A 26,711-nucleotide genomic window follows, 5' to 3' on the forward strand; every position below is an offset into this window, starting at 1 on the left:
AAACACAGTGAACCCCTTGTCGTGGCTTAACCTGCAGATCTGCAGGGCAAGCTAAACCTTGGCCTTAAGCGGTTAGGCTGGCAGCCCCATTTGCCCTTGCTTCTGCCTCTCAGGAAGCCTTTTCTTCAGGAGAATTTCTTCTTACAACTTGCAGCCCCGTTTGTTTTGCAGGGTGAGTTTCCTTGAATGGCTGTGGGAGAAAGCCCACCCCAAGGGAAATACTGCATCTCTTGGGATGAGGCATTGGCTTGTGTGTGGCAGTGACAGCATGGGCTGGAGCACCCAGAGATCTCTGACATTTTGGTGGAAATTCCCTGTTAATTTGATGTGTTAATTTCTAAGCCCTAAGTTGTGAAGGAAGCTTGATAGTTTCACCTTGCTGCTGGATTTCACCAGTGCAGGGTTTTTTCTACCAACTTTAACATTCTGGGAGCAGAGGCCTGGCTTGTTTTTCTTATCATTTCTTCTACTGACATTTTTTATTTAGCATTTTGAATATTTTTAGCTGGAACCTGTGCTATTCTCTTCCATCTTGTTAGCCTTTCAAGAAGCTCTTTCAGCTCCAATAGAATATTCATTGATTTTCATTACAGTGGAAGGAAAGAGAGGGAAAAAAAAGTCTTTCTTGCTCTCCTCTCTTTTCTCCTCCTACCTGGATTATCTGGGGAGTAACTGCAGCTTTGAGAGCACATTATAAGTCAGTTCATCTCTTAGACTACTTTGCTTACACAGTCTTGAACCTGAGCAGTGATTAACTTCCTCTCTCTGAACAGATACAGTGTTTTATAAGACTCCTAATAAGTTGGCTGAAAGAATGCACCATGGGGCCTTTTCTCTTTTATCAGCAGTCACCAAACATTTGTCTTTTGTATTGTATTACAGTGTAGTAGCCGCGAATTTCACTCTTGACTGTGCAGGATTCCATGGCAAAATAGGGAAATGAGCCATTGGGGGAAGGTAAAAAGTCAGCATAAATCAAAAGAAAGTCTGGCTCCATTTGTATTTACAAGGAATTAATTGGTTTTAATTTCCTGTGCTTTGCACAATAATCTGTGTAATTCAAAACTTCTGCTCTTTCCCAAATTCCATCCCCGTGCCTGTCAGGGTGGGGGGGTTGCTATCAAGCATATGCATGTAGGGAGAGTGAGAAAAAGAAAGGGTGAGCCCTACCATCTGAAACAGTGCAGAGCTTTTCATAAATCCTGTAAACATGTCAGGAATAAGCAAATTGAGAGTGGCAAGCAGTTGTAGAACAGCCCAGTTCATACATTGTTCTAGTATCTGATAGCAAATTTTTTATCTCATGTTTGAAATATAACATTTTCTTTCTGGTAGAAATCTTTAACTCCATTTTTCTGAGTTGTTTTTGCAATCAGATAAGCACTTGAAAAGGGGCTTTTGTTATTATTTGTTATTCTTATCATAATTCATTTATATTCCAAGAACATTCAGAGGTTTCATATGGGTGGGATCCCATTTTGTTGTATGTAGTACAATCATACAAAGGCTAGAATTTGATTTAATGTGGACGTACAGTAATATATAGTTGCCCTTTCCAAGGTGCAGACCAGAGATTAGAAGGTAAATAATACTTGTTCATGGTAGAGAATACCGCCAGGAGACATCAGGTCAGTTTTTCACTGCACTAGCAAGGTTGCAGTCTGCCTTGAGTGTCCTTTGGTGCGTAACCGGTGGTAGGCAATGACATGAGGCAGTTCTGATCATCTGATGGCTCGCCCACATTACCTCTGCCCATGGCAAAAAAGTCATCTGACTTAAATGGGAACACTGATGTCAAAACTGTGGTAGGCAAGATAGGCAGGAGACAGATTTTGTAACTGCAAGAAACAGTAAAAAGGATTTACACAAAACAAAAATACTGGAATAAAGAGTTAGGCTAGGGCATGATGGATAACACTGCTACTGCATTGCTAGGGGAGTTTCTGCTGCCATAAACAACTTCAGGAGAGATTCAGTGGGACATTGACAGGCAGGACATCTGCAGAAGGAGCTCAGAGAGGCTTCAGGGCTGTCACTGAATGATAACATTTCTCATCATGTTGGACCCCTTATATGGTTTGGTTTCAGCATGATCTCCAAACGCTGTTGACCCTTCACTGAAATGAATTCTGCTGGCAAAGAAATGATTTAAAAATAGATACCAGTGCTATTTCTAGTGTCCGTGGGAGTTTTTGTGGGGGCTCTGCAGTGGAAGAACAAAATGGCTGTTGACATTATTCCATTGGGATAAATACATTTTTCTGAAATTAGTATGGTGGTGATGAAAACACCAGATTGAAGTAAGGCATGTCCCCAGAAAGCAGGTGCAGCCTGGACAACACCTGATGAAGTTTCTCTGTAACACTGCCATGTCCTGACAAAACATTTCAACCCTGACCTAGTGGAAGAGGTTTTTGAGCGAAGAAGAGAGTTTAGCCTCTGTAACATCTTCAGATTTCTTGCCAGGGAGAAATTAATTAAGCTCAATTCAGCCAAAATGTTTGAAAGCAGCTCAGGATCCACCAGCTTGTTTTTCGGTAGGAGATAATGGGAGATCAGGTCTTTAAAATCCACAAATTGCTGAATTAGTTATGGAGTCCCACAACTAGCAGCTGTTTTGCAGAGAACAGAGCACTGTGAAGTGCTACAAACATTGCTAGACATTGTCCTAAAGGCCCACACATCACTTGTGTGCTCTCAGACTCTAACTCAGCCTTTATCTCAGCTTTTAGCTTCGATCTGCATAAAATTAATCAGCCTAGCAATTGTAAAGAGGCCTGCTTAAAGCCTTATGCTCTTGGACTTCCCCTGTTTGGTGCCTCACAAACTGTCCCTGAATGTCCCTCCAATACTGAGATTAGAGGCAACTCCTGGTGAGAGTAACCTGGCAGTCGCTTAGCCTCCTCCAAGTGCACCCAGTAGAAGACAGTGCTTTTTTTTCATCTGTGAGGCAGACCTTCGGCAGAAAGAAGCTCTTAGAGCAGCCTGGCCACTTGCTGCAGTAATATGCATTACTCAGCAGAGGACCATCATGTAAAGAAACCCAGCAGCAGGTCACTCTGCTGCTATTTTACCACTGCAACATGACCTACTTTTGGATCAGGATGGCCACATTTAGAAAGATTTCATTTCTTTCTAATCATAAACACCACTATTTTTAAACACAGCACTTATAAAAGTCAGTCATGCTTGTTCAGCATCTGCCTCTTCCCCAGAATGTCACAGACTCACAGTCTTTTCTTCACAGGCAAGAATATATCTGTCTTGCCAAGCCCTATTCACCTCCTGGTGTTTTGGTGGAAACATTTCCACCATAACCGCTGTCAGCAATGTCCAGTCATTCATGTCCTTCATAATTAAAATTGCGTGATTAGTCTCAAAACATTGCTAGATTGATCTTAAAATAAAAAATCTGAAATATTAGCTCACTGTGGGGGAAAAAAAACCCTACATAACTTTATTATTAAAATAAAACATAGTTGTGAAAAGTGTGTGGATTGATCTAACCCTTTGAATCTGACCTTATGCTGGTTGCTTTTTTAGTTGCTCCAGCACTGGTTTTAGTCACCAAGTATTACAAAGTACTGTGAATAGCTTGGGAACATACGGCTTTGAGTAACCCATCCAAACATAATAGCTGACAGAATTCAGAGCAGAAACAAACCCACGTGAAGACTCAGCGCTTGGAAGTGGCGAAGTGTAAAATTAATAGCTGGTCTCCAGCCTGCCTTGGACATCTTGAGGACCTCTTATGTCTGAGATGTATCTCCCAAAAGTGCACCCTGAAGGGCTTTTTCCTAAGTAAATTAGGGCTTTGAAAAATACCTTTTGGAGGCTTAAACCCTCTTCTGTCTCCATAAGGCATTGGGGTAGTACAAAGAAGCTGTAAATGGAGGTGAAATCTTTCTGCCATATGGCAGCAGCTTCATTATTGTTGGATGACATTTTTCGTATTAGCACTTCTGTGTAGTAAGAATGGTAACAATGTTTAGTAAGCCCCTTTTAGGTTAGCCTGATTTGAAATGTGCTGAATTACTTCAGAGCAATGGAGTCAAACGACACAGGACACAAGAGAGGCAGAGGAGTGCAGAGCACTGCCACAAGCGAGCTTTGCCCTCAGAACTTGCTTCATGGGGAAGAAACCAAGTAGTGAGAATCAGACATTTACCTTCCAGGACACTTCTGCACTCTTTGTTCTAAAAATTGTTATTTTGATGCAAATTCTACCAGCCAACATCCACTCATCCAGAAAGTGAGCACAGAAATCGTTCAGTTTGTTCTGGTTAAGCACTTGAACAAGGCTGTCCCTGGACTCTTCTCTTTTTTTAAACTCCCATCTTTCCTAAAAGCATTATGTAGGTCTTGATCTCACTACTGAAGAATTTCTGTGCTGAAAGGTTAAGCAGATATTTGTTTGGATTTGTGTTCTTTGGAGAAATAGCATGTCCACCTCCTCCCTCCTTAAAGGGCACTGGAAAGGCTAATTGCTCAGGCAGGGATCCAATGTCACAACAACTCCCAGCGTTATCAGCCCTGGATTAGGTCTGAATATTGGCCTAGCTCACCTTTGCTCTGTCTGCTGACTTAATTGGAGACCAACCATTCTCCTGAGTCAGGGAGAGGCTTCAGGCCTTTGGAAGACTACGGAGGACATGGCTCTTGCTAGAGGTTTCATGAGGACAGCGCTGAAATGTCATGAGTCATGTCATTGCTTTAAGACACAGGTAGCTAGACTCAGGGCCTGCATCTGCAGCTTGAGGAGGGCAAAAGGGGCATCAGGTCTGATGCTGGACATGTCAAACTCAGCTGTGCACTGACGCAGGACCCAGCCTTGCATGTGGTGAAGAACCTGGGACTGTGTGATTGGGAGTGCTCTGAAAACACGACATGCAGAGTTTCCCAGAAGTTTTAATGAGCACTCACCAGCCATATAGAACTTTAAGGTAAATCAGATCATCAGCATCTAGTTTTTGTGTAGTGTCTCTTGTGTCGTTTACCTGAGACGTAGAACTCAATGCTCCTCTCTTCTTCACCGATCTTGTTTGAAGCCACACAGTAATAGATTCCTGATGCACTGCTGTTTTCCGTAGTTAATGTGCTTACAATCTGCCAGACAAAGAGAAGAAGTAAAGGCTTTGAGTGTAGTGTAGGCTTAGCAGAGAGGCTTGAAAGTAGTGGATAACTATGTGTTTTATGGTAGAAAAACAGTTAACAAAGGAGTTTCTACTAATGAGTGAAGCTCACAGACAAGTGCTTTTATTAGGTTTTTGGTTTCTCATCTCACATCACCTCAGCCCAGTTAATTCTCTTCCCTCCTCATTCCTAAACCTTCCCCTTCTTTTCTTCCTGTCTCGCCCATGAAAAACATGGTTCCCCTTTGATAGACTGCGAAGGTCTTTGTGTGACAACATCAGCAAAAAGCTAAAGTGGAGGACCTGGGACATTAACCTAAGACACTGGAAATGAAGCCCCACATTCACCTATTTTCTTTTCCGCTTTTCAGTTATGGTTTCCTTGAGTAACAGGACACCCACATTTGCATGGAAAGCAGGTCATTCATATGAATGTGGTATAAAGAATATTGCAGGATTTTGTTTTGCTTTGTTTTGATATAACCCCAGAAAAGGGAGGGACGGACGTGGCTCCTTTGGGCCCCAGCTCACTCTTATAAATTGTGCTTGGAAGCCCTTTGATTCCATAATCCTTCCTCAGAGCCTTACCAGAACTTGTGTGGTAAGTAGGGAAGCTCTGGAGAAGCTGCCTGTGCTCAGACACTTGGCAAATGCAGAAAGAAAGGGAGGATCATGAAGGAGAAGGAAGGAACACTTGCCCTCGGCTTCATCACATAGAAAAAGGAAGTGGTTCAGTTACTCATGGGGCTGAACTCAAACACATCCTTAAGAACTTGTGTTCCTTAAACAGCCTAAGCCTGTGCTTCTGTATAGGGCCTTCTTAATGAGGAGCCAGCCATATGGCACTCCCCTGTCCCTGTCGTGATGCAACATCATAAGCTCATGGAGGACTATCCACAGGTCATGGCTTTAATTATTTCTAGTACTTCCTTTGGGCTGCTAGCAAGAAAGCAGGGTCTAACCCACCAAGACAGAGATGTTCTTGAAAGATTACTTTGCTTCCCCTGCAGCCATTCACCTGAGGAACTCTGAGCCCTCACATTTGGAACAAATATCACTTTCTTTGCCGTCCTCTCTAAGGACTTTGAGAATCAAAACTTATAACACCCTCTGGCCCTTTGTCCTTATCTCCAGAGAGTGCTTTGAAGTGCACAAAAGCATCTCTGGACTTTCTTTTTAATATCCTAAACTAAACTCACACAAGACATTCCTTTACTCCTCATAAAGCTGCACCATGAATGTGTCTATAGCTGTGTGGGATGTATTTTCAGAGAATTATTTAAGATTTTCTGAGCTTTGGCACTTTAAATCCTGTAGGGAAATGAGTTTCAAAGGTTTTGATCCCATGTGCATTTTACGTTCTAATGAGGAACATTTTCAGCAGAATAACGGGTAAGTGGAAAAGAATCTATTTTTCATAGGCACCAAACACAGAAATTAACTAAGAATAGGGACAAACCAAATTTAGGGGTGAAAACAGGAGACCGGTAAACCCAGCTCCCTCTGGTGTCCACCAAAGAAAGACCTGTGCCGTTCTGATTTATTTATGATGTGAAAATAGCTCTAACTTGGATATAAAATCACCCAGAGAAGCATTCTGCTCCTCCTCCTTTTTCTCTTGCTGTAGCAGTGGGCCTAATGCCACAGGTTATTAACAAGCACATGTTCAGAGCACCACCCCTGACTTTAAGCATTAGACACTGCCTTTTGAATTACTGCTGAATCAGGACCAAGATCTTTCTTCTCATGATTACTGGATCTTAGAATTTTATATTTGGGAATAGAAAAAGCCAATATAAATGTATGTGCTGAGGACAGAAGGGGATAAATTTGGACAGCTATTTAAGAGCTATTAGTCTTGCTAAGTGACAGCTCTAGATGGGAAGTTGAGGATAATACTGTAGAGCGAGTTAAAATCGTTAAGGGGAATGTAATTATCCATTCTGGAATATGTCCAAAGTGTTAGGGGTTACACTGTGACTCTTCTAAAAACTGAGGCAATGCCTCAAGCTGTATTTGGTGGCCCAGAGGTAAACACACACATACACTTATGGACACACACAGATGCTAACGTCTTTAACTACGTAACTCAAGAAAAGTCTGACATGGTAGTGGGGGGAAAAAAAAGAGCAAATAGCTGTACCAAGACCTCATCTGAGCTAATCTCAATTGTGTCTAGATGTGAAGGTGAAAAAGTTGTTAAAATGATGGTAGGAAGCAATCTGGGGACAAATTCTTGGGAAAAATTTACTGAGGAAAAGAGAGGAAGTAATTTTCTTGTTTGTATGCTCAAAATCACTGTAATGCACTTGGACACCAGTTTGCTACACACCTGAGCGCAAGAGATAACGCACTTGTCTTAGAACTAGCACCTCCCAGAGTCCTCAAAATGTGACTTTTAAACCAGCAGCATCCAGCAGAGAAATATATGTGATTTCAGAGCCAGAAATGAATGATTTTAAGTGATTTTCTTGTAATAAGATGAATCTCTTGAAATCATTATGCATCAGCTTTTCTCTCTAGCTGTGTGCTCCCGGGTAGGGATCCTGAGATTGGGAGTCCAATTGTCTTTCCAGCATCTTAAATAAAGTTCTCAGTTGCCAAACTAATCTGATCCAGGTTTAGTCCTCAACAGAGTGATGTTATGGAACACTAACATGCTATACCAAAGGGCATCCAAATCCTCCTTCCCTCTATAAGACCACATAGTTTTGTCCTTTACCAAAAGGAACCTGAAAGAAACATTAGGAAGCCAGCAGTGGTATCTGCTTTTTGTAGTATCTGTAGGTCAGGGATATCCCATTGAAATCAATCAAGGAGATCCCATTGAAAAGTAACCCCTATTAACCCAGATGTTAAACCCCATAGTATTCACAATGCTGATGTTTAGGCAGTTGTTCATCATCTGTTACTGTAGGCAACCCAAGTTGAACAAACTTAAAAATTTGAAAATCTGAAATTTGTCTGTACTTGGTCATAGTGGCAGGTAGGGGTAAGGATTTTGTTCTTCTAAATGCCATCCCTATATTTTCAATGCAACCATTGCAAGGAAAGTCTGCAAAAAGAAGTTGAATGAGAAAATGTTTTGAACTCAAGCAACAAAACATAGGAATCTTTTCCCATTATTAACAGTGAAAAGTGTTAGCAGACTTCTCTCTCTCTCAGTGGAGTGGCACAGTCCCAGCATTTGGGGACCTTTAGTACAGAGTGGAAAAAATTCTGAGGGGATAATCTACTTTGTGTGCTTAGTCCATGCACCTGGCAAAGTATTTTCCATTTCTGGAATCAGAGCCAGGATAGAAAAGTTTGAGGCACGTGGGCATTTACCACATCTTAGACTCATGAAATCACAGAAAGACTTTAGCTGCATGGAACCACTGGCGGTCTCCTGTCCCACCTCTTACTCAAAGCAGGGCTCACATCAAAGCTGTTTCTTATGCCTTCTAATGAGAAAACTCTGCTCCCAGACAGAGCACAGGACTTTCTGCTAAGCCTAAATAACAATGCCTATGTGAAATCTGCAATTGTCTCGAAACATTGTATCTCTTCAGTGAAATTACTATTCATGAACTATTTACAGCCTGGAAGTTTGCACTTTTTAGTTTACCTTCCATCCCATGTCCTAGTCAAGAGCAGTTCAGGCTAAATGACATGTTAACCTTTGCCAAGGTACTCCAGCCACAAGTGGTAGCACAAACTACGTGGCTGTTCAGTCCTTAGCTTCTGTGCAGACTGCGCTGGAACCATTGGTAATTAATAACAAATTATTGGCATGTAATGTCTAGACATCTTCCTAGTGGGAGCTGGACTGAGATCCTGTGAGTTCACTGCATACCAAACACTAAACATCCTTCGGACCAGTTTTGATTGCCTGTGTTGAATTTGAAAGTAAAGGGCTCCATTTCCTATTACTTAACCTAAAGGCCACCCAATACTGCGAGCCCAAAGAAGGGATTATTAGCTAATAAATAATTACTATAAAAGAATAAACTAAGTTTAAAACTCAGTAAGAAAAGAAATAAAATGACTGATCTCTGAAGAACAGCTATGACAAGTAAATAGACATTGCTGCTGGGAAAACTCATAATGGAATAGTTCAATAAAGTCCATATGTCTTGCACTGTAATGTTCCCGAACTGATAAAAACAAGCTATTTTAGAGGCAGCCAAATAACATTCCACAGCCATATACCATGAGTGTTTTAAGACATCTTGTAGTAAGGACAGAGCAGCAAGACCTTTTTTTAAGCTGGAGCCAGCATGAATTAATATATCTTGTTATTCCTTGCTTTCTTTTTCCTTTGTCTAATCCCTCCCTCCAACGGCTTTAGTTAACAATTCTTCTCTCTTTCACTTCGTTAGCTATATGTGGGTGAGGATGAGGAGTAGAAAAAGTGGGTGGAAAACTTCTCAGCTGTTAACTGGCAGAGCTGGGGTGGAGGTGGCTAGAGGAGATGAAATTATAGGAACTTCACCAAAGACCCCGCAAAGAAAATATTCAGCTAGCTCCCAATCCATCTACTTGAATGGCACAGAATAACACTTATTTTTATAGCCTGACAATTCTGATCCATGATCTTAGTTCATTCATTCAAATCATGTTAAAGGATGGACTGAGGACAAGTGATAAGAGAAGTCTGTGAGTTGACTGAAGACTTCTAGGGTTTGCTCTCATCTCTGGCAGTGGGTGTTTCTCTCCCTGTAAAGTGAGAACAACCATTGCCTTCCTCACAGAGTATGGCAGAGCTGATGGTAGTACCGTGTGATCAGGAAAGGTGCTGGACAGGGCAGGAAACTGGAGGAAACCGGAGGTTTGAGGTGTCTCTGGAGGAACTGCTATACATTTCTAGTACAGATGGACTGATCATTCTCTGGCCCTAGGGCAGGTGGGTAGGTGCTGGCTAGTCATGAGCAACTGCCACCGCCATGCTTCTTCCTTGCACCCAGTGATTTCAGCTAATGAATTTAAGAGGGCAGGTAAGACAGAGGGCCTTTTCTTATGTCCCTGCTGCTAGCCAGCTCTCTCAAGAAGACCTGGGTAGTGCCTGAAACATCTGGGCTAGTCTCCCAGAGGAGAGATTCAGTGAGGACTGAATTATGTATGGGTCTTGCTATTCTTTTCTGCTATGTCCTGTGCTCCCAAGCTGAGACCAGCACGTTCAGTTTACTAACAGGAAAGAAAATAAAACAGCAACCTAGCTCCTTGCAACTTGAAGAGGAAATTCAGGCAATTCATGCAATCACGGGTATTTCACCTGGTGTTAAAAAGCAGTGTTCAGAGGTAGCTACACATTAGTTTAAATCACAAAGTGAAAAGTTCAATATTGACTCAAAACCACTGGGAAAATTAAACTAGCATGATGCAATTGTGTCAACCACTATTTGACCAAAACTTCAGTGAAGTACATCATAATGTTAATGATAACCAAATGCTTTCCTTTAGGAATGAGACTTATCCTTTAGAAGACAGGAGGGGGTGAAATTCACTTCTCTATCTGTGGAATAATAATGGAATAATCGTTATGACGAAGATGACAAGAGATCTCAACTTTACATGCCACTTTTGTCAAATAGATGTCTAAAGATCCTGATGTGATGAAAGATCACATCAAGCATCAGTGGTCAGCTGGAAAAATCCTTGCTTGCAGCCCTGCAAGCTAGCTTTCAAGCAAGATTCTGGATCTGGTAATTTCTGGGGGGTTTGCTCCCATATTCTTAGCAGCTCAAAAATGCATTTTTTCATGTTACTGAACCAGCACATATTGCAACAGTTCTTTGAGAGTGAACTCTACAGATGCTGAGAAATCTTAGAGACGAGGTAAATTCCACCTTCTGCTCTGAGACTTCAGCTATCATTGGACAGGCTCAAATCACACAGGAAAAATAACCAATCTCAGCTAATCCCAGCTTCATAACACAGTCAATAAAAGCCGCGCTCAGTCAGACTCCAATATCTTTATTATTTCATCTGGCTAGTCTATGCAGATGAATTACTTGCTAGGACATGGTGGGAATGGATTGGGCTGTTTCCTGTCTATTCCATTTCTGGTGGGAATACCAACTGATAAAACACAAGGAAAAGTCTGAAGGCTATGAGTTTTCATCAGTGTCTTTTTTTGAATTATATTCTATTATCTAAAGACTCCACTTAACACAGATAGCCTTGGACTTCAGAAAGGGGAAAGAGAGGAATTGTCTGCTAATGTAAGCAGGGAGACAAAGTGCTGAAACCTGAGATTCATAAAATCTAGTTTTATTAATTTGAATAAATCTTAATCAGGACATAAAAATTATTAGGAAACACCTCAGAATGCATTTTCAGCCAGTGGATCAGCAGGAGATGAAGATAACGAATATAATATAAATTGAAAATTACGTAACTTGTAAAGAAGTATTTTTATGAAACTTTAATAATGAAATATGTAAAAGCTTAAGTTAAAGGGTTGTAGGCTGAGCTTTTGAACATGTCTAAAAAATGAGCACTTCAGGATGCCTGGAGTCTATAGAAAGAGCAGAGATGGCTGTGCAGGGCTGAGCGAGAAGCAGCCTCGGGGCTGTTTGTGGTACTCAAGGTGTAAGCAGCAGCAAAGCTCTTAGGTAACAAGAGGAGTCCTTTCGAGGACTGCGTGGGGTCCTTGTACTGAGGTTCCCTCGTGGTCCTCATTTCCACTAAGCAGTTGCACCTCCCTTCTCCTAGCACTGTAGTGTCCACCATGTTTTACAGGCAGGAAACTCAGGCATGTGGTGATGTCAGAACTGACCTGTGGGTAGGTGCTGTGGTGTTCTCTGTGGGAGGGGAGCACTACTTTTGCTCTGATTGCTATACCTGGAGATTGCTGCACCTTTTCTTTCTAGGGAAATTAGGTGATAAGGGAAAGCTGGGAAGTCCCTAATCATGCACCAGCATAGACTGAGGATGTGTTTGGAGTGTCCCGCTGGATCCAGGAAATCTGTGGTACTCCTAAAACACCTCATTCAGAGACTGCAAACAAATCCCATCTTAAGTCCACTAGCACACTAAAATTTCACCCAGGTGCATATTTGCCTTAGCAAAGTTGGTAAAAGAAGAAATGGGAGTGGTGTGTATATGCATAAAACAAAGAAAAATGTTTCTAATTTTGTGTTGTTGAGGTGTCTCGCTATGCCAGCATGTGGGACAATTCAGCAACCAACAGATATTTTTTGAGTCACAGCAATTGTGAAACTCTTCACTTTTATATGGGGACTAACATAACTAGATCGTATATTTAGACAGACTGTGTATATGGAGAGGAACAGGAGCCATGAGAGCTGCAAAACTCTTGTCAATCCACGCAGCAACCAGAAAGTCTAAGAAAAGGAAGGAACTTTGTAGGCACATGTCACCAACCTCCATTTTTCACAAATAATTAGCACTTTGTAAGTAGTTGCTTTTACCTAAGGTCTAAAATTCTTAGAGAATACATTAAAAACAGAGCTTAAGGGGCACTATGCCATCTAAACAAATCCAATTTATAAATATAATCCAGCAAGGGGAAAACTCAGGAATGAAATGCGAACACTGATTTTCTCCTTCCCAGCCCAACCTCCATGTTTTCAGAGCTCTGTTTTAGGTTATGTTTAGAGCTGGAAAGTCTCCATGAGAAAGAGCAGATGGCTAAGGCACTGATCCTGCCAGATGCTGATTTAGTCTGGATACAATCCAGAAGAGCACTTTAGCCTTGTGCTTAACTTTAAGCATGGGAGTAGCCCAAGAATTATCATATGCTTAAAGGTATACTAGGAGATAAACTGCAGCATTCAGCACCGTGCAGGGTTAGGCACTAAACTATCTGGAGCACCCACCTCGAAACCTGTAGCTGCAAAACCATTCCTAAAGCCACAGACCTCTGTAAGTCCAACAGGGCTAAAACAACTGTCTGAGCCAGACCACAGTATCTTCTCCAAGGCATAGCCAGAAATCTGTGAATCTATGGCAGAACAGCTGCAGCACTTTCTCAAGGATTAGCATGGACGTGCATAACCAGTATCACTCAGTATCACCACAGGTACGCGGGAGGCATTTGACAGATAATTCATGGCTGGGATCTTTGCAGTTCATGCAGAAAGTGTGCTCCCAGTGCTGTTTGGAGGGGGAAGCTGGCAGGGAAGTGTAGAAGGAAAGAGATCTTCCCATCTTCATTGGCTCGGTAACATGGTTGGCAACCCAAATGGGTAAAGAAATGTTGACAACTCCAGCCGAAACAGGCAGGTATTGCAGGCACTTACACACTCCGAAAATCAGGCCAGCTATCTCTGGCCACCGTAGGCCTCTTAAATTACACAGCTGTTTTAACTCCTGCTACTGGGAGAGTAGGCAAGGTTGGGCAGTACAAAGTGCTCTCTACGTGCTAAGCATTCTAATGAACTCAGAGTCCTTATCAGTTGTGTGCACTTCACAGGACCCCTCTTGCACTGAACCAGTCTTACACTTTCTCAAGACTAAGGGAGACAGAGAGGTTTTTGACCCAAAAGTCTTTGGAGAGTTTTAAACAGGGTATGTGACATCATTGCCAGAATCCCGGCGTTTATAAACAGCAGAGATCTGAAAATGATCCCAGGGCTGTGGAATTTAAAGCATGCTAACAACCCACAGTAGCTTGGGAACTGCGGGGAGAGAGCTCTGTGTGAGCACAGCATCCCCTCCGTAAAGCCCACTGCTATTCCATGACATCATTGCTCAGATTTTCATCAGACACATACCTTTCTTTTATCCCCATGCTTCATGGTTATGTTTTCAATGCTTCTGATCTTGTTGCCTATGAACATGTTCTCGTGAACCACAATTTTTTGCCCCTCGGGGTTGCATCTGGAGGTAGAAAAGCAAAGGTGGTGTTCAAGAACCCGACTCACTGCAGATAACCCAGGGAGGCATTATTAGAGAGAAAATGTAATTCTTAGACAATAGTCTTAGGTCTTAAAAACTCCTAAAAGCTATTGCTGCTGGAGATCATTACCTCTTCATGAAACTACTGTATTCCTTCATCGCAACGTTTCAAAATTATTTACAAAGCACCTTAACAGACGTAGACAAAGATCAGTATATAACCAGCAAGGAAACCCCACAAACTTCCTGAAGATTGAAAACAGAAAATACTGGACAACTAATTAAATCATGTGAGTTGAATCTGGCTTATATGAGTTATACCCAATGCAGCTGTGGCTTTTTAAGTGCTCTTTTAGCACTTGCAGTGCATTTCAAAATTCAAAATGCCAGTCATTCAAAACTGTGGGGAGGTGATGTTGCTGAGCATGTCTGTCTATCTGCTCAGCTTTCCGACATGAAATGCAGGCTGACGGAGTAGAATGGATAAATACTGGGATAATGATAGCAGAAGGCTCCTTTAATATTGCATATTCCCCAGAAGATAACCATATCTCTGTCAGTTATCAATCTTCATTTTTGAATTATGGGCAAAGACCAGTGTATGTAGCACATAATGCAGAAAATTATATCCGCACCATCTAAGGCAAAAGGCTTTTCTATCTTCTTTAACTACAGTCCTTGGAATAAATGAGCAGAGACCCAGGCCTTCTCATGATTAGGAGCACAAAGGCTTCAGCAAGACTGGAGCTCCAGGCGTCCTGGCTGAAGGCACTGCCAGCTGTGCAACTTGAGGAAGTCTTTAATTTTAAAGTTGCCAGTTCAGCTCCAGTCCAGCATGGCTGAGTGTCACGAATGGTGACTCCGTGATGGCAAGTTAAAGTCAGTTCAGTTCCACAACTAGCTGCAATTGCACAACTTGCACAAGTCATCACAATGCACAACAGGAAAGTGTCCTTATTGCCTCCTCTGCCTCAGCAGAGGCACTGCGCTTCCCATGGTTGGTCCCAGCGGCCTCTGAGCCCTCCCTAGCAGATTAGGGTTATAGGAGGTAAAATTAATATGGACTTCTATAGGTGATGACCAAGGGCCGATGATGCAGAAAACTAATCCATATATCAGCCGTGCCTTTGCCAAATCCACACAAGATGCATGGTAACACCCTGGGTCAAGGGAGGGTTTACAGCTCTCAAAAGAGCCTAATTAGAAGATGTCTTGAGTGACTTCCTGCAAGGCACAGTTCTGTCTTGAGGATGAAGGGAAAAAACTCAAAGGAAGCAAATCACATCACAGCTACAAGGAACAATGATAGTGTTTTGGGATTCAAAGTGCACTAGTGAGGAGGGGGGAGAGAAAGAGAGAGAGAGAGGAAGTGAGACAACAGAAGGAAATGGGGTCTGTGTCATTTCCCACAGGAATCCTCCTACAGCTTCTGCTGGAAAAAGATAAGGCTGCCCCGGAGGCCAGAAGAGGTAGACGCCACTCTGCAATTGTATTTAAATTGATAAGATCAGAGAGTCAGAGAGCTGGAACAAGGGTTATATGAGGTCTTTTGCCACCAGGTCACTGGTTTGAATCTGGCTTAATTCGGCATTCATGACCAATTCTCTCTCCCTAGACAGAAAGGTCTGGAAAAGATTTCAGGTCATCTCTGTGGCTTGCCTACAGAATGGATAACCTGTTTCCTTATGGTGTTTCCATGCTGCTCTTGTTGAACACCTCTGAAGCAGCAGCTTGTGTGCCTTCTGCTGACCTGCGATGCCAACAGCCCTACCTAAGCCTACAGATCTCTGCCATTTTATTCCTGCAGGAGCAGTGTAACTACCTAAATGAGGTAACGGGCCACTTTACTTGTGGAGGGACACAAGGTCACTTTTTAGACCCAACCCGAGACTAGATCACCCAACAGCACTGCAACTGCTGCAGCAGAGAACCTGGGAAAGGAGCTTCTCTTTGTGATTTTTCCCTGTCTCATGACTTGCCATTCACAGCATTCGGAAAAGCATTGAAACAGTGAGAAAATAAGGAACGATGCAGCAATTTTCTCTCTTGCTTCCTAGACATGTCTTCATTTTTTTATGGATGGAGAACCTGACTTCAGCCCTCTCATTGCAGGGAAGAGTTGAAGTGCAGTCAGAATTGTTATACATGGCTCCTATATGTCCCCTGGGGCTACCAGTGAAAGCATTTAGACCTCAGCCGAGACCGACCTCTATAGATCACTCTGCTCATGTAACAGCAGGAGCAAAGAAAATGTCTACTTGTATAAGGCGAATCTTGAAAGGCATCTTGTGTTTGAACTTGCCTCATTCCCCTCTGACAGTTTTGACCCAGTGACTTGCTTCTGTGTCTTTACACCTCAGGCTGCCTCCAGACTTTAGCAAAGTAGGGCCCTCAGTAAGGCGTGAAGGCTTGGCTATCTTTTCCAGCTTCTGCAACGCAGATGCTGCCACAGGAGCCCATGCTCAGTGTGCACTAGTGAAGACAGCCCTTAGGAAGTGCCATAAATTCCATCTGGCAACTAAATGAAGCCAAGCCTTTAGCAGGTTTGTCTGACAATAGCTCTTACAGGGGGAAAAAAGTGTGTTACCTCTACACAGAAAGCACCTATCTGTTTTTCCTTTGTCAACCATGTAGGCTGCATCCAAGAGGTGTAAGAAAAGGTCTTCGTAACTCAGAGAGACATTGCTGGTCAAGTTAAAGAATATTCAAGCCTGATCTTTAGTCACTTTAAACTTATTTGACACAAATCTGATAATACAGAAGGTGCTTGTAACTCCAAAAAGATCATACACAGCTAGATGTCTGCTGAGTTCATAACCCTTGAGATCTTTAGGTGGGGAATCACTGCTTGTGATTTTTTACTAAGATAAATGAGATGTACTAGAAAGAAAAAACTGACTTGAAACTACCAAACTATTTTGCAACATGTTCATCCATAGGAATGTCCACTTACAGCATGTCTGTGAGGCTGCAGGGCTGCCACTTCCACTCGATCTTCGGGTCAGGATTCCCGCTTACGGTGCACTGGATTTTGTGTTTGCTTCGTAATTCCACCCGCTCAATCTTATCAAAATCAGTTTCCTTTTCATAGATTTTGGGTCTCTCTAAAGAAAAAAAAAAAAAAAACGCAACAAAAAAATAAATGCAAATGAGCAAATTTACATCCACGGTCATGTTCCTGTTTCCGTCAAAGGTTTTGGAACTTTTTGCTGTGATCACTAAGTGATGATTTAGTGAGGCTACTGAAGTTGTAGGCAACTTACCAGCAGTACTGAAAGTATACATTCGCAGAAACATGGGTATTAGCTGTAGTGTTTCAGAAATACACTGAAATGCTACCACATTCATCCTAATTGCTTTCAAATGTTGTTGTGGACCTGCTATACTTCTGGAAAATTTATGCCATGAAACGTCTATTGGTCAGGGACTGCAGGATCAGGCTGTTAGTCTATGTACTGTTAGTCTATAATGCTATGCAAAATAGCATTTGAGTTCTGATGTCACCTCCTGAGAGGAACCTTATCGAACAGCTGCTGTTCTGCAATATTGTTACCATTGTGCAGGTTCTCCCCAGGGTTTTGGAAGAAAAGTCTTTTTGATCTGAAAACTTTGGTTTCCTTTTCTGTTTATGTGTAATGTGCGCTGGATGAAGGGGCGAAGAAAGCAAGGAAGAAGTGGTGGGGAGAAAACACTTTCGTAGAGTAATGCCAAGAAATTCTCACCAACAACAAAACCATTAAAAATGTCTCTGCATTATTCACATCTGGAGGGGTTGCAAGATCACACCCTTGGACTGGTAATCTCTCAGGACCAAACTTTTGTGTGACACTCTCAGGGCTCCTTGTTGCCAGCAGGAAAGAAATGCTTTGTCCCATCTACTTCCAGCTCCCACGGGAACATGCAAAAATGAGAAATAATGCTAAAAAATCCCCAAAGTGAACTGAACTTTTCCTAACCTCGGAGAGGGTGGGTTTGAGTTTGGGGTGAAAGCACAGGCTCTTCCCTTATGCAGACAGCTCTGCCCATCCCTAGCCATATCTCTTTGTCTGCTTCTCATAACAGGAAATCAAACAGATTTATTGGTTGGGGTCCCTCTGTGGAACACCTCTGTGCAGCCAAGTGTGGCTGCTTTACACTGAGGGCTTTTGACAAGTTGGGAAGTGAATGTAGATTAGATTTCTATTTTTCGGGTTAACTTATTTTTTCTGCTGTCAGGGAGGCCCCAGATATGTAAATATGAGCTACTGCCCACCTCATCAATCTTGAGCCCTTTCCCTCTTTTTTTTAATAGCTTTTTTTTCCCTTCCAGCCCTCTACTCTTACAAGAAGACTGACCCTGCTGATCCCGTGTCTTGGTGGGATCCTTGCTTTCCATTTCTCTTGGCTGCCAGGTCAGACTCTGAAAGATCTGACCTCATCATTGCCTGAAAATACATCAGCATTTCCTTCCCCACCACATGAAAGGAGTATTGACTGTATGGTTGGTTCAGCCATATCCTAACTCCCATGCCATAGTAAAACATTAGCTGCTTTAAAGAACCTTCATTAGGTCCTGATTAACATTTCACTTGAAAAACCCAAATGACAGGCCTTGTTTGGTTTTGCTCTTGTGTTCCCTTTTGCTTTTTTGATCACCTTTGGTTGAGTCTTGTTTCCCCGTCTGCCTGCAGGTGATGTTCTATCAGGCTGTAACTGGAGAGTTCTTCGGAGTGCGGTTAGGGTCTCTTAAGCTCACATCCTCATCTGTAACGTGGACACAGTGTTTCCTGCACCACATTGCTCTGGGTTATGCAACGTGTCGCTGATCAAGTGCTTTGAGATTTGTAAGCAATTCGCAGGACAAATTATTGGGACTAATGTTGAATTTCCTTGTAACTGGCATCTCATTTCTCATCAGTAAATTATTTCTGATCATAAAAATAATTTTGTAAAACTCCCTGGAGAGAGAGGCACATTTTTCATTATCTCAGACATTTTTCTTTTCAGTCTCAAATCCTGTGTTAGGCGTGTCCGGACTGACCTCAAAAGTGTGATTTTCACTTGGAGAAAGACACTCTAAGTTCAGTGTGAAAGGTTACTCAAGTGTTTTCGGGGCTGTAAGAACAAAGCTTTACACACTTGGGGAGGGATTTTGTGTGTGTGAAAGAGTATGGGGGGACAAGGTTTGATTACAATCTTTTAATACTAGGAGATTTTTCTGTACTCTTGGTGAAATGATAAATACGTTGACTGTCATTTAAATTATCCTTCTAAAAAGAAATAATAATTTTAACTTGATCTAATTCAAATAAGAACATACATGACTGACAAATGAATTCTTAATTCCACAATTACTTTACTGCATGTCACTATTAAATATTACTTGAAACCTAACATGACTCAAAATGATTCATCAATTGAAATTATTATTATTTATGAGGCTTAAGCAATTATTTTCTTAAAACTTGAGGGGCTGGCTAAAAATGCCTCCCCATCATTTCTTTCACAGTGCCTTATAACACAGTTAGTGTGGGGTCATAGCTAATTATGGGCATGACACTCAGAAATTGAAGCAATTTTTATAAGTGTCTCTCACTTTTTCCCTGCAAAGGTGGTAATGGTGGTGGGTGTCATTCTGCAAATGACTCCTACTGCGGCACTGCCACAGTGGGGATGAGGCTCTTCCACAATTCTGAATGTGCCTTCTTTGTGCTTGTAAGGGTGTTGGCATTGGCCCCAGCACACTGCAGGTTTGTAATGTGGGATGTGGGGTACTCCTATGAGGGATATTTCTTGGGCTGAAAACTTTCCAAACTTCTGCACGCTGCCATGGCCATTTTACCTCTTACCATGCCCGCTGAAGGCAACTGAAGCTTTCCCATTCACTTTGCTTGCTGCTGCGCCAAATCCTATTTACAGAAGTTGCCTCCATCAGTGATGGAAACAAATTAACTGGCTTCTGTGGTGGGTACTGGCCTTTTAGATTTGCTCAGACTGTAACTAGATAGTTGGCTCAGTGGGCTGGCATCTGCAGCAATCTCACCTGCGAAAAGGCTCTCCACATTAGCGTGATGAGGAGTTTTTAGCCTAAAGCCAGTGATTATCTAAGGTACACCTAGTAGTGTATTTCTCAGATAACTCTCCCTCCCCCAAACAGCACTTTGCTTTCTCTTTCATGTTTGCTTACTAAGCAGCATGGTGGCTTATGCACAAACTCTTATCTTCGCTCATGTTTAGGTGTGAGGTAAGGCTTGGGGTACGAATCCATTTGTAAGCACTGCCAAAATCCAAGTTTATTTCTGGTTGCACCTTAAATTATGCATCTGAAGTGTGGATTTCCTCAACATACATGATTTCCTCAACATTTGCAAGTGTATGGCTGTTTTTTAAACACGCGGAAAAAAAAAGCTGTTGGGAATGGAGAGCTTTAGCAAGCATTGGACTAATGGCAGTACAAAAGTTGAGTAAACAAGCAAGCTGCCTCTGCACAGAGCCTGCAGTACACCTTGCCTCCCCCAGCGAGTGCAATGCAGAGTCCTCCTTTCTCCTTGAAGCTCTGCGACGGTGCCGAGAGCCTGACCTACAGCACCCTCTGCTATCCATCCTAACCTTGGGCTCACTGAACACCTTCCTATAGAGCCTTGCCCCCAACCAGCAGTTCTGCCTGCTACAGTAGGGCTGAACTGCAAGAGGACATCTTTAAATACACTCCATTCCTGACCTGAAGTATCCTTCGCTATCCCACTTCTTGCTTCCCACTCCCCCCTGCACCGGGATCTGCCTGCTTACTTTCAGCCTCTGCCTCCCATCCCTTGGCCATTGCCCTCCCCAGGCTGAGTTTTCTCAAGCAGAAGCCAAACAAACCTTAAAAGCTTTCTCGTCTCTGGCTGCATTTGGGAAGCCGTGTTCAGATGGCTTTAAATGTATCGAAATAAATGGGTTTTCGTCTTCTCTGGCTTGAAGTGTGATTGTATCCCCAACTCACTTTGCAGAGGTGCAATTGCTGGTGTGAGAGCTGACCTGAATAACTAAAGACTTTGCTGCTGCTGCTGCACTGTGAAATGCAATCAGAAAGCAGTTCTGCTTACTGTAAATTTCAAATTGATCAGCATTATGTAAATCTCACCTTACTTTCTAGTGTTATCTTTAGTTTGTGGCATTAGGAGCAAATAATATGTGCAAGGACTGGGACATTAACCCTCTGGCATTACACCTTCTGCAAGAGACTCTTCTGTCTCTAAATTCATTGCGGATGTTATTATGGGGTTGCACACTTGTCACCCAAAGGAGCATCCAAACATAAAGGACAGCACATAGAAAGTTTCCCTGCCTTTTTTAGAGAAACTTTGCTTTACTTTCAGTGACTTCTGACTGAACTGCTGTTTACGTACCTTCCCCATTACCATTTAAACTGGGTTTCAAAAAATGTTTTCACATTAAGCACATCATTAAAATAACATAAGAGTGGTCCAGTGAAGCATTTAGTCTCAACCTTATGTACTTTGCTGGACATGGGGCTTCATTAAGACTATTGATAGAGTGGAAACTTGTTTTCTATTTATCCTTTCTGTTTCCCAAAAGCAAAAATAATTTGCACGTTAGAGTCTTTCATCGGATGTTTGTACAGTACTTAATGGAAATATAAGCTCTGCAAGTTGAGCTAGGTGAATATTCTGTAAGGTAGATACGAAACTCATTAATAGAAGTTTGAACTGGCCGAACAGTATGGGAAAAAGAGGATGAAATTTCCACCAAAGTAAAAACACTTTGTCTGTGTTCGGCTTACAAGGGATCTCTGTGGTTTGGTTTTGGTTGTTTTTTTTTTTTTTTATCTTTTTCTTTTTTGTTAAAGGGAAAGAAAGGAAAAAATGAGTTAAATGACCTGAAAACAAAACTTTTGTTTCAGGCTGAACAGAACATTGTGTTTGACCCCAGCTGATTTCGTCTGGGTGGTTTTCTTTGTTTTGTTCTGTTTGCTTTTTTGTTTTATTTTGCACTACACACAAGGCTGCTGTGAAGTGGGTGCACGGCACTGTGCCCACAGTACCTCTGAGGAAGCAGATGCCAAGATGAATTGAGTGGCCAAAATCTCTCCGTGAGTCAATACCACGGCCAGGAATAGAATTAGGGTCACCGATTATCAGTCGCCCGCCTAATCTCTAGCACACACACCCTGCTGCTCCATTGTAACCTGCTGTTATGGGCTGGGAATGCCAGCAGGGTGGAAGCAAATGGAAGAGAAACCATGCAGTTGGATACTGTATGAACAGATATTAAGAAAAATCACAGGGCACTTGACCTACTCTACAGGGAATTTTGTTATTAAAATGGTAGTGCAGCTTGGTTTTGTTTTTTCTGACCTTGTATGGTCACTTTTGGATGTGTCTGTCTTCACCTTGTAGGAAGAAAGCTGTCTTTTCCAGTCCTGTACCACCTTTCCCAGTTCATTCAACCCCAATGCAGCCAAGCTTTGGGGAAAAAAAAGGTTTTCTCTTGTCTGTCTCTCCCCATCTTATTTTTTGTGGCCAGAGTTAAAAAGCAAATGGGTAATGATGAACTGCTTAATTTTTAGCAGAACAGACAGTTTTCTAAGATTTTTGTCTCTGCCCCTTTGCCTGCTTTTCAAAAGAGAAAAACAACGGTTAATATACCTGCAGGCTTGGCTGAGAGACAGCGTGGAAACCACATGCTGCCACTTTCCGACTTCCCCCCACCACTCTGGTTTTTAAGGGCTGTCAGAGAGAGACTGCTGCTGCAAAGACGTGAGTTGAATGCTTCAGATTTTTCTGGCAAACTCCAGCAGGCCCCCACCTTCCTCTTCCTAAAATTGCTTTGGCTACTTCCAACAAAATGAAAATAGCTCATCTGCCTTTTTCATTAAGGGCTCTCCTGGGAGCGCACAGAGGCTGAGTGGAGGCTGGACTGCAGACCTGCAAGTGTGCAGGGTTTGCATGATGTCAGTGAGAAAATTCTTCATAATTTGCTGATAATTAGTGTGCCGGAAAGGCCCACTGCAGTCTGTTTGTGCTGCTACATTTTTATTTTTCTTTCATATATCTCCCAGAAAATGTCAGTTGTTTCTCTCCTGCCTGTGTCTGATAAATGAGACTTGAAGGATAGACTGGAGCACTGTATCTCTTTGCCCTTGGTCTTCTCAGCTGAGCGTCCTGCCCACCCAAAGCACTGGCCACAGCCATTGCTGCCAGTACCCAGGAGGAAAGCAAAGCAATGGGCTCGGGGAGGAAAACATTGGAACAGCAGCTGGATGGAGACAGGCTGTGTTTTATTTTGGGGTTTCCAGTTTGCTCGGCTGGACCAGGAGGTGGAAAATTGGATTTTCCATTTTGACTTTTCCTGAATGGGTCATCCTCCAAGGAGCTATGCAAGAGATGGATGTGATACACAAAGGAAAACCAGTCCTGGCAGGATACCGAAGCATGCAGGCAAGGTGAAGGTAGATAATTTTATGTAGCCCTGCTTCTCATATGTGGCTCAGTCCTTTAACATAAACATCAGTTGGGTTACACTAATAATCCAAAGAAATTTGCACAAAAGACTGTGGGAGTCTCCCCTCTGCCTTCAACTGGCTTTAATTGAGATCCATCAGTCTAAGAGTTTTTTCTCTGAACTGGCGTAGCCCAGATATATTAACCTCATCCTGAAGGCTCATTTCCCTCTTCAGACTATTTCTGGGTCTGGCTGAGGTGATGGGGTATTGTTCACATGGATCACCGCATATTTATTAACTTTTATGGAGATCACTGGGGACTCCTTTGATGTCAACTCATCCCTTGCAAGCCAAAGTAGGTCAGGCACAGAACTCCCTTTGCCTTTGATTTTAAACTAAATATGAAGAGCTGGCCTGACTACAGAGTAGGGCAACATACGCATCATTAAGTCCTCTGGAGCTAATTCTCCCCAGTAACAAATTGAGGTGTAGTTCGTCACCTCGCTGACATAACAAGGAGCACATGGCAATGCACACGTGAATTCTCCATGCACCCCTTCTATTCCAGTCCTTGCCCAGGAGAGAGGGAATTCATAAGGAGCCTGTGAATTACTACTGCTTGTGGTGGAGGCTATTTCTAGCACTTAATCCTGCATTTCTTATAGATACAACACAAGAGCTTGGGGGGTCAAGGACTCTACGAGGGAATGTAATTTCAATTGACTCGAGCAGCTGGAACCCAAAGCAATATTTGCTGGAAGAACCTTGAAGGAGCACAGGAGAGAAACTTTGGGACAAAGAAGAAAGGCAAAGTGGTGAAGGAGGTTATTCGTCCCATTTTTGAATTAACTTATGCTTCAATACAATCTTCACTCACAACATGGTGGTCAGAGCATGCTGACTGCTCTATAAGGGCTCAGCAAGAACCCTGATACAGCAGATGACTTGTACAAGGGTGAGAATGAAATGCAGCCTGCTTGCCCATAAATAGATTTGAGGGGGTTTTGTTTATGTTTTGTTCTGAAACTGCTTTGTACTCTAGCCCGGAATAACTCTTTTCTCCCACGTCTCCTTCTTGGCTGGCTCAGATGTGCAGCCACCAGCTGTTTGCTAGGATTGTTCCTTCTCCTTGCCCCCTCCCCTCCAAATTCTTCAGGACATTATTTTCTTGAAGCTTTTCTCAATAAGAATTTAATCAAACAAAACAAAAACGCAGCAACCCGCCGCTTCTTGGACAGTGTTTGATGTGTAAATATGTAAAGAAGGAGTGTTTTGAAAATGCAATCAGCTACCTCCTGGGGACTTGAGTCCTACAATGAGCCAAGGTGACTCCACAAGGGAGATATGTGCTCCCGCAAGATTAAATTCCAGCTGCAGTGGGAGCACCGGTGACCAGAGGCACAGCTAAGTCACTTCTTAAAGAGACATTTTTTGAATAGCAGCATGATTCTCCCTCTGGCCAGGCAGCATGCTCCTTCCTGCATATTGTCGACCAGGTCCTCGCCTTGGGCTGGTGTTGCTATCAGTTCCCACCCTGCAGCTCTGGGAGTTATTTGCCCATTTTGCTCCTTCTTGCCTCTGTGGAGCTGAGACGACTGATACCTCTGGACTCTGCAGCTACTCATCAGTTTTATGGCCATATCAAACTTTGGGGGGAAATAACTCCTAATATTTTACTTATTACCATGGAGTGAAATACCTTGCACATACAGTGTATGCTTTATGTCAGAACTACTGTGATTGCTACCAATTAAGTATACAGGAGGTGACTCCAAGGAAAGCCTGCAGCAGTGCTGGTCTTCTAGCAGGTCAGGAGATACACTGCATATAAGCTCCTGTCCTGCAGGGCTCAAGTAGATGACTTATTTTGTTCTCATCCTGCTTAAAGGGTTCTCTTCTGCTGCCATTATTATTGAATAACATACACTGCAAAAATTAATATAGTGCAATTTGATGACAGAGTCCTGCTGCTATTTATACTTTGTTTGTGAACAACAATTCACAACACTATAAACTTCCTCTACACCTAGTTCAAATTCACAGTTGATGGGTTTGTCACAGCATGCTGACTGCCAGTTATACTATCTGTGATGCTCAGGAACATTAACGATGTATTATTTTGAAGAGACTCACAGAAGAGGGGGCTGTATGCTTACTTATAATTTCTTCAATGCAGTGTCCCCTTGCAGCAAAAGAAAACACATTCAAATGACATTTATCTTCTCATTCAAAAGTCTATTTAAATAATTTTCTATCTTCTCTTTAATAGTACAGATCAGAACTCACTCACTTTTACAGATGCAGCTCTGAAATTTAAAAGACTGGCCCTGCCTTTTGGGGAGCAATGCTGTTACTCAAAAAGAAATGTTAGTCCTCAGTAATAGGGAGCTGGTACATGGTTATGTACTCAGCATGAGGCTTATCAGTTGCTGAATTGCTGCAGGCTCCTCCACCTTTTAGACTTGATGCAAAATTGATGCTCCTACCACTGTGTTCACTTGCAAACCCAAAAGGATTTTTCCATCAAGTCTGCTAATCCCTGTGTTCAAATTCCAGCTTCAGTAATTGCAGACTGCCTATGGTTCTAAGCAGAGACATTAATCACCCCTCCCAGCTCAGAGGTGGTTGTGTTTCAGTGGTGGGCAAGGTAATCCCTGCATAAAATGGCTAGAAAGCATGTTTTGGTCTCCTTTTCCATGTCTAAGTGTCTGCTGAAACTCCAAGCAATTTAATCTATTCAGGTGCCATACCAGTATATCAGTCATGATGACTGGAGATAAAGTGTCAGGTTATTTGTTGAGGAGTTAAGGGAAAAATTCAAATCGGCATTCAGTTTGGAGCTTCAGTATTTTTTTTTGAGAGTAAAGCAAATGATGCCCAGATCTGAAAAAGCAGTCCCTTTACTCTAACTGAAAGCACATGAAAAAAGGCAGTTTGCTGCTGTTGGATAAGCATCGAGAGCAAAATTTGCCTTTTTTGGTCTCTACCCACGTGCATCTCAGCAAAATGACCCTCTCCTTGGGCTGAGTGCTTCACATACAGCATGTCAGGTTAGTGCTGCAAAGAAGAGCCTGGCAAAGGCAAGAGAGATTTCCTAGGTGTTTTGCGTCAGTCCTCAAATATCCTCATTGTTTGCAGCCTTTAGCTTGAAAACAATGGCACTCTTTGGCAGATATTTTCCTTTGCTTGCTCTCATTTCTGGGATGACTTTCTTTTACCAGAAAAGAAACACTTGCTGTTCATTTTTCCTGTGCTTCACCACGCAACACCTTCTCCAGCGGGTAACATTCCTGCAGCTGCTGGACTTT

The 26,711-nt window shown here is 42.5% G+C and overlaps 1 protein-coding gene across 3 annotated transcripts in view; it reads right to left on the minus strand.

Annotated features, from left to right (window-relative positions):
* Positions 1–26,711, minus strand: part of LOC115333495 (vascular endothelial growth factor receptor kdr-like) — a 140,640-nt gene that overhangs the window by 45,309 nt on the left and 68,620 nt on the right. For all 3 annotated transcript variants that reach the window (XM_029996483.2, XM_029996482.2, XM_029996481.2), the window contains exons 10-12: positions 16,930–17,080; positions 13,853–13,958; positions 4,998–5,106 (exon numbers count right to left, since the gene is read on the minus strand). In XM_029996483.2, the coding sequence (XP_029852343.1) occupies positions 4,998–5,106; positions 13,853–13,958; positions 16,930–17,080 (366 nt within the window). The remainder of the gene's footprint in view (positions 1–4,997; positions 5,107–13,852; positions 13,959–16,929; positions 17,081–26,711) is intronic.

Source organism: Aquila chrysaetos, chromosome 21 (genome assembly GCF_900496995.4).
Source record: "Aquila chrysaetos chrysaetos chromosome 21, bAquChr1.4, whole genome shotgun sequence".
Lineage (NCBI taxonomy): Eukaryota > Metazoa > Chordata > Aves > Accipitriformes > Accipitridae > Aquila > Aquila chrysaetos.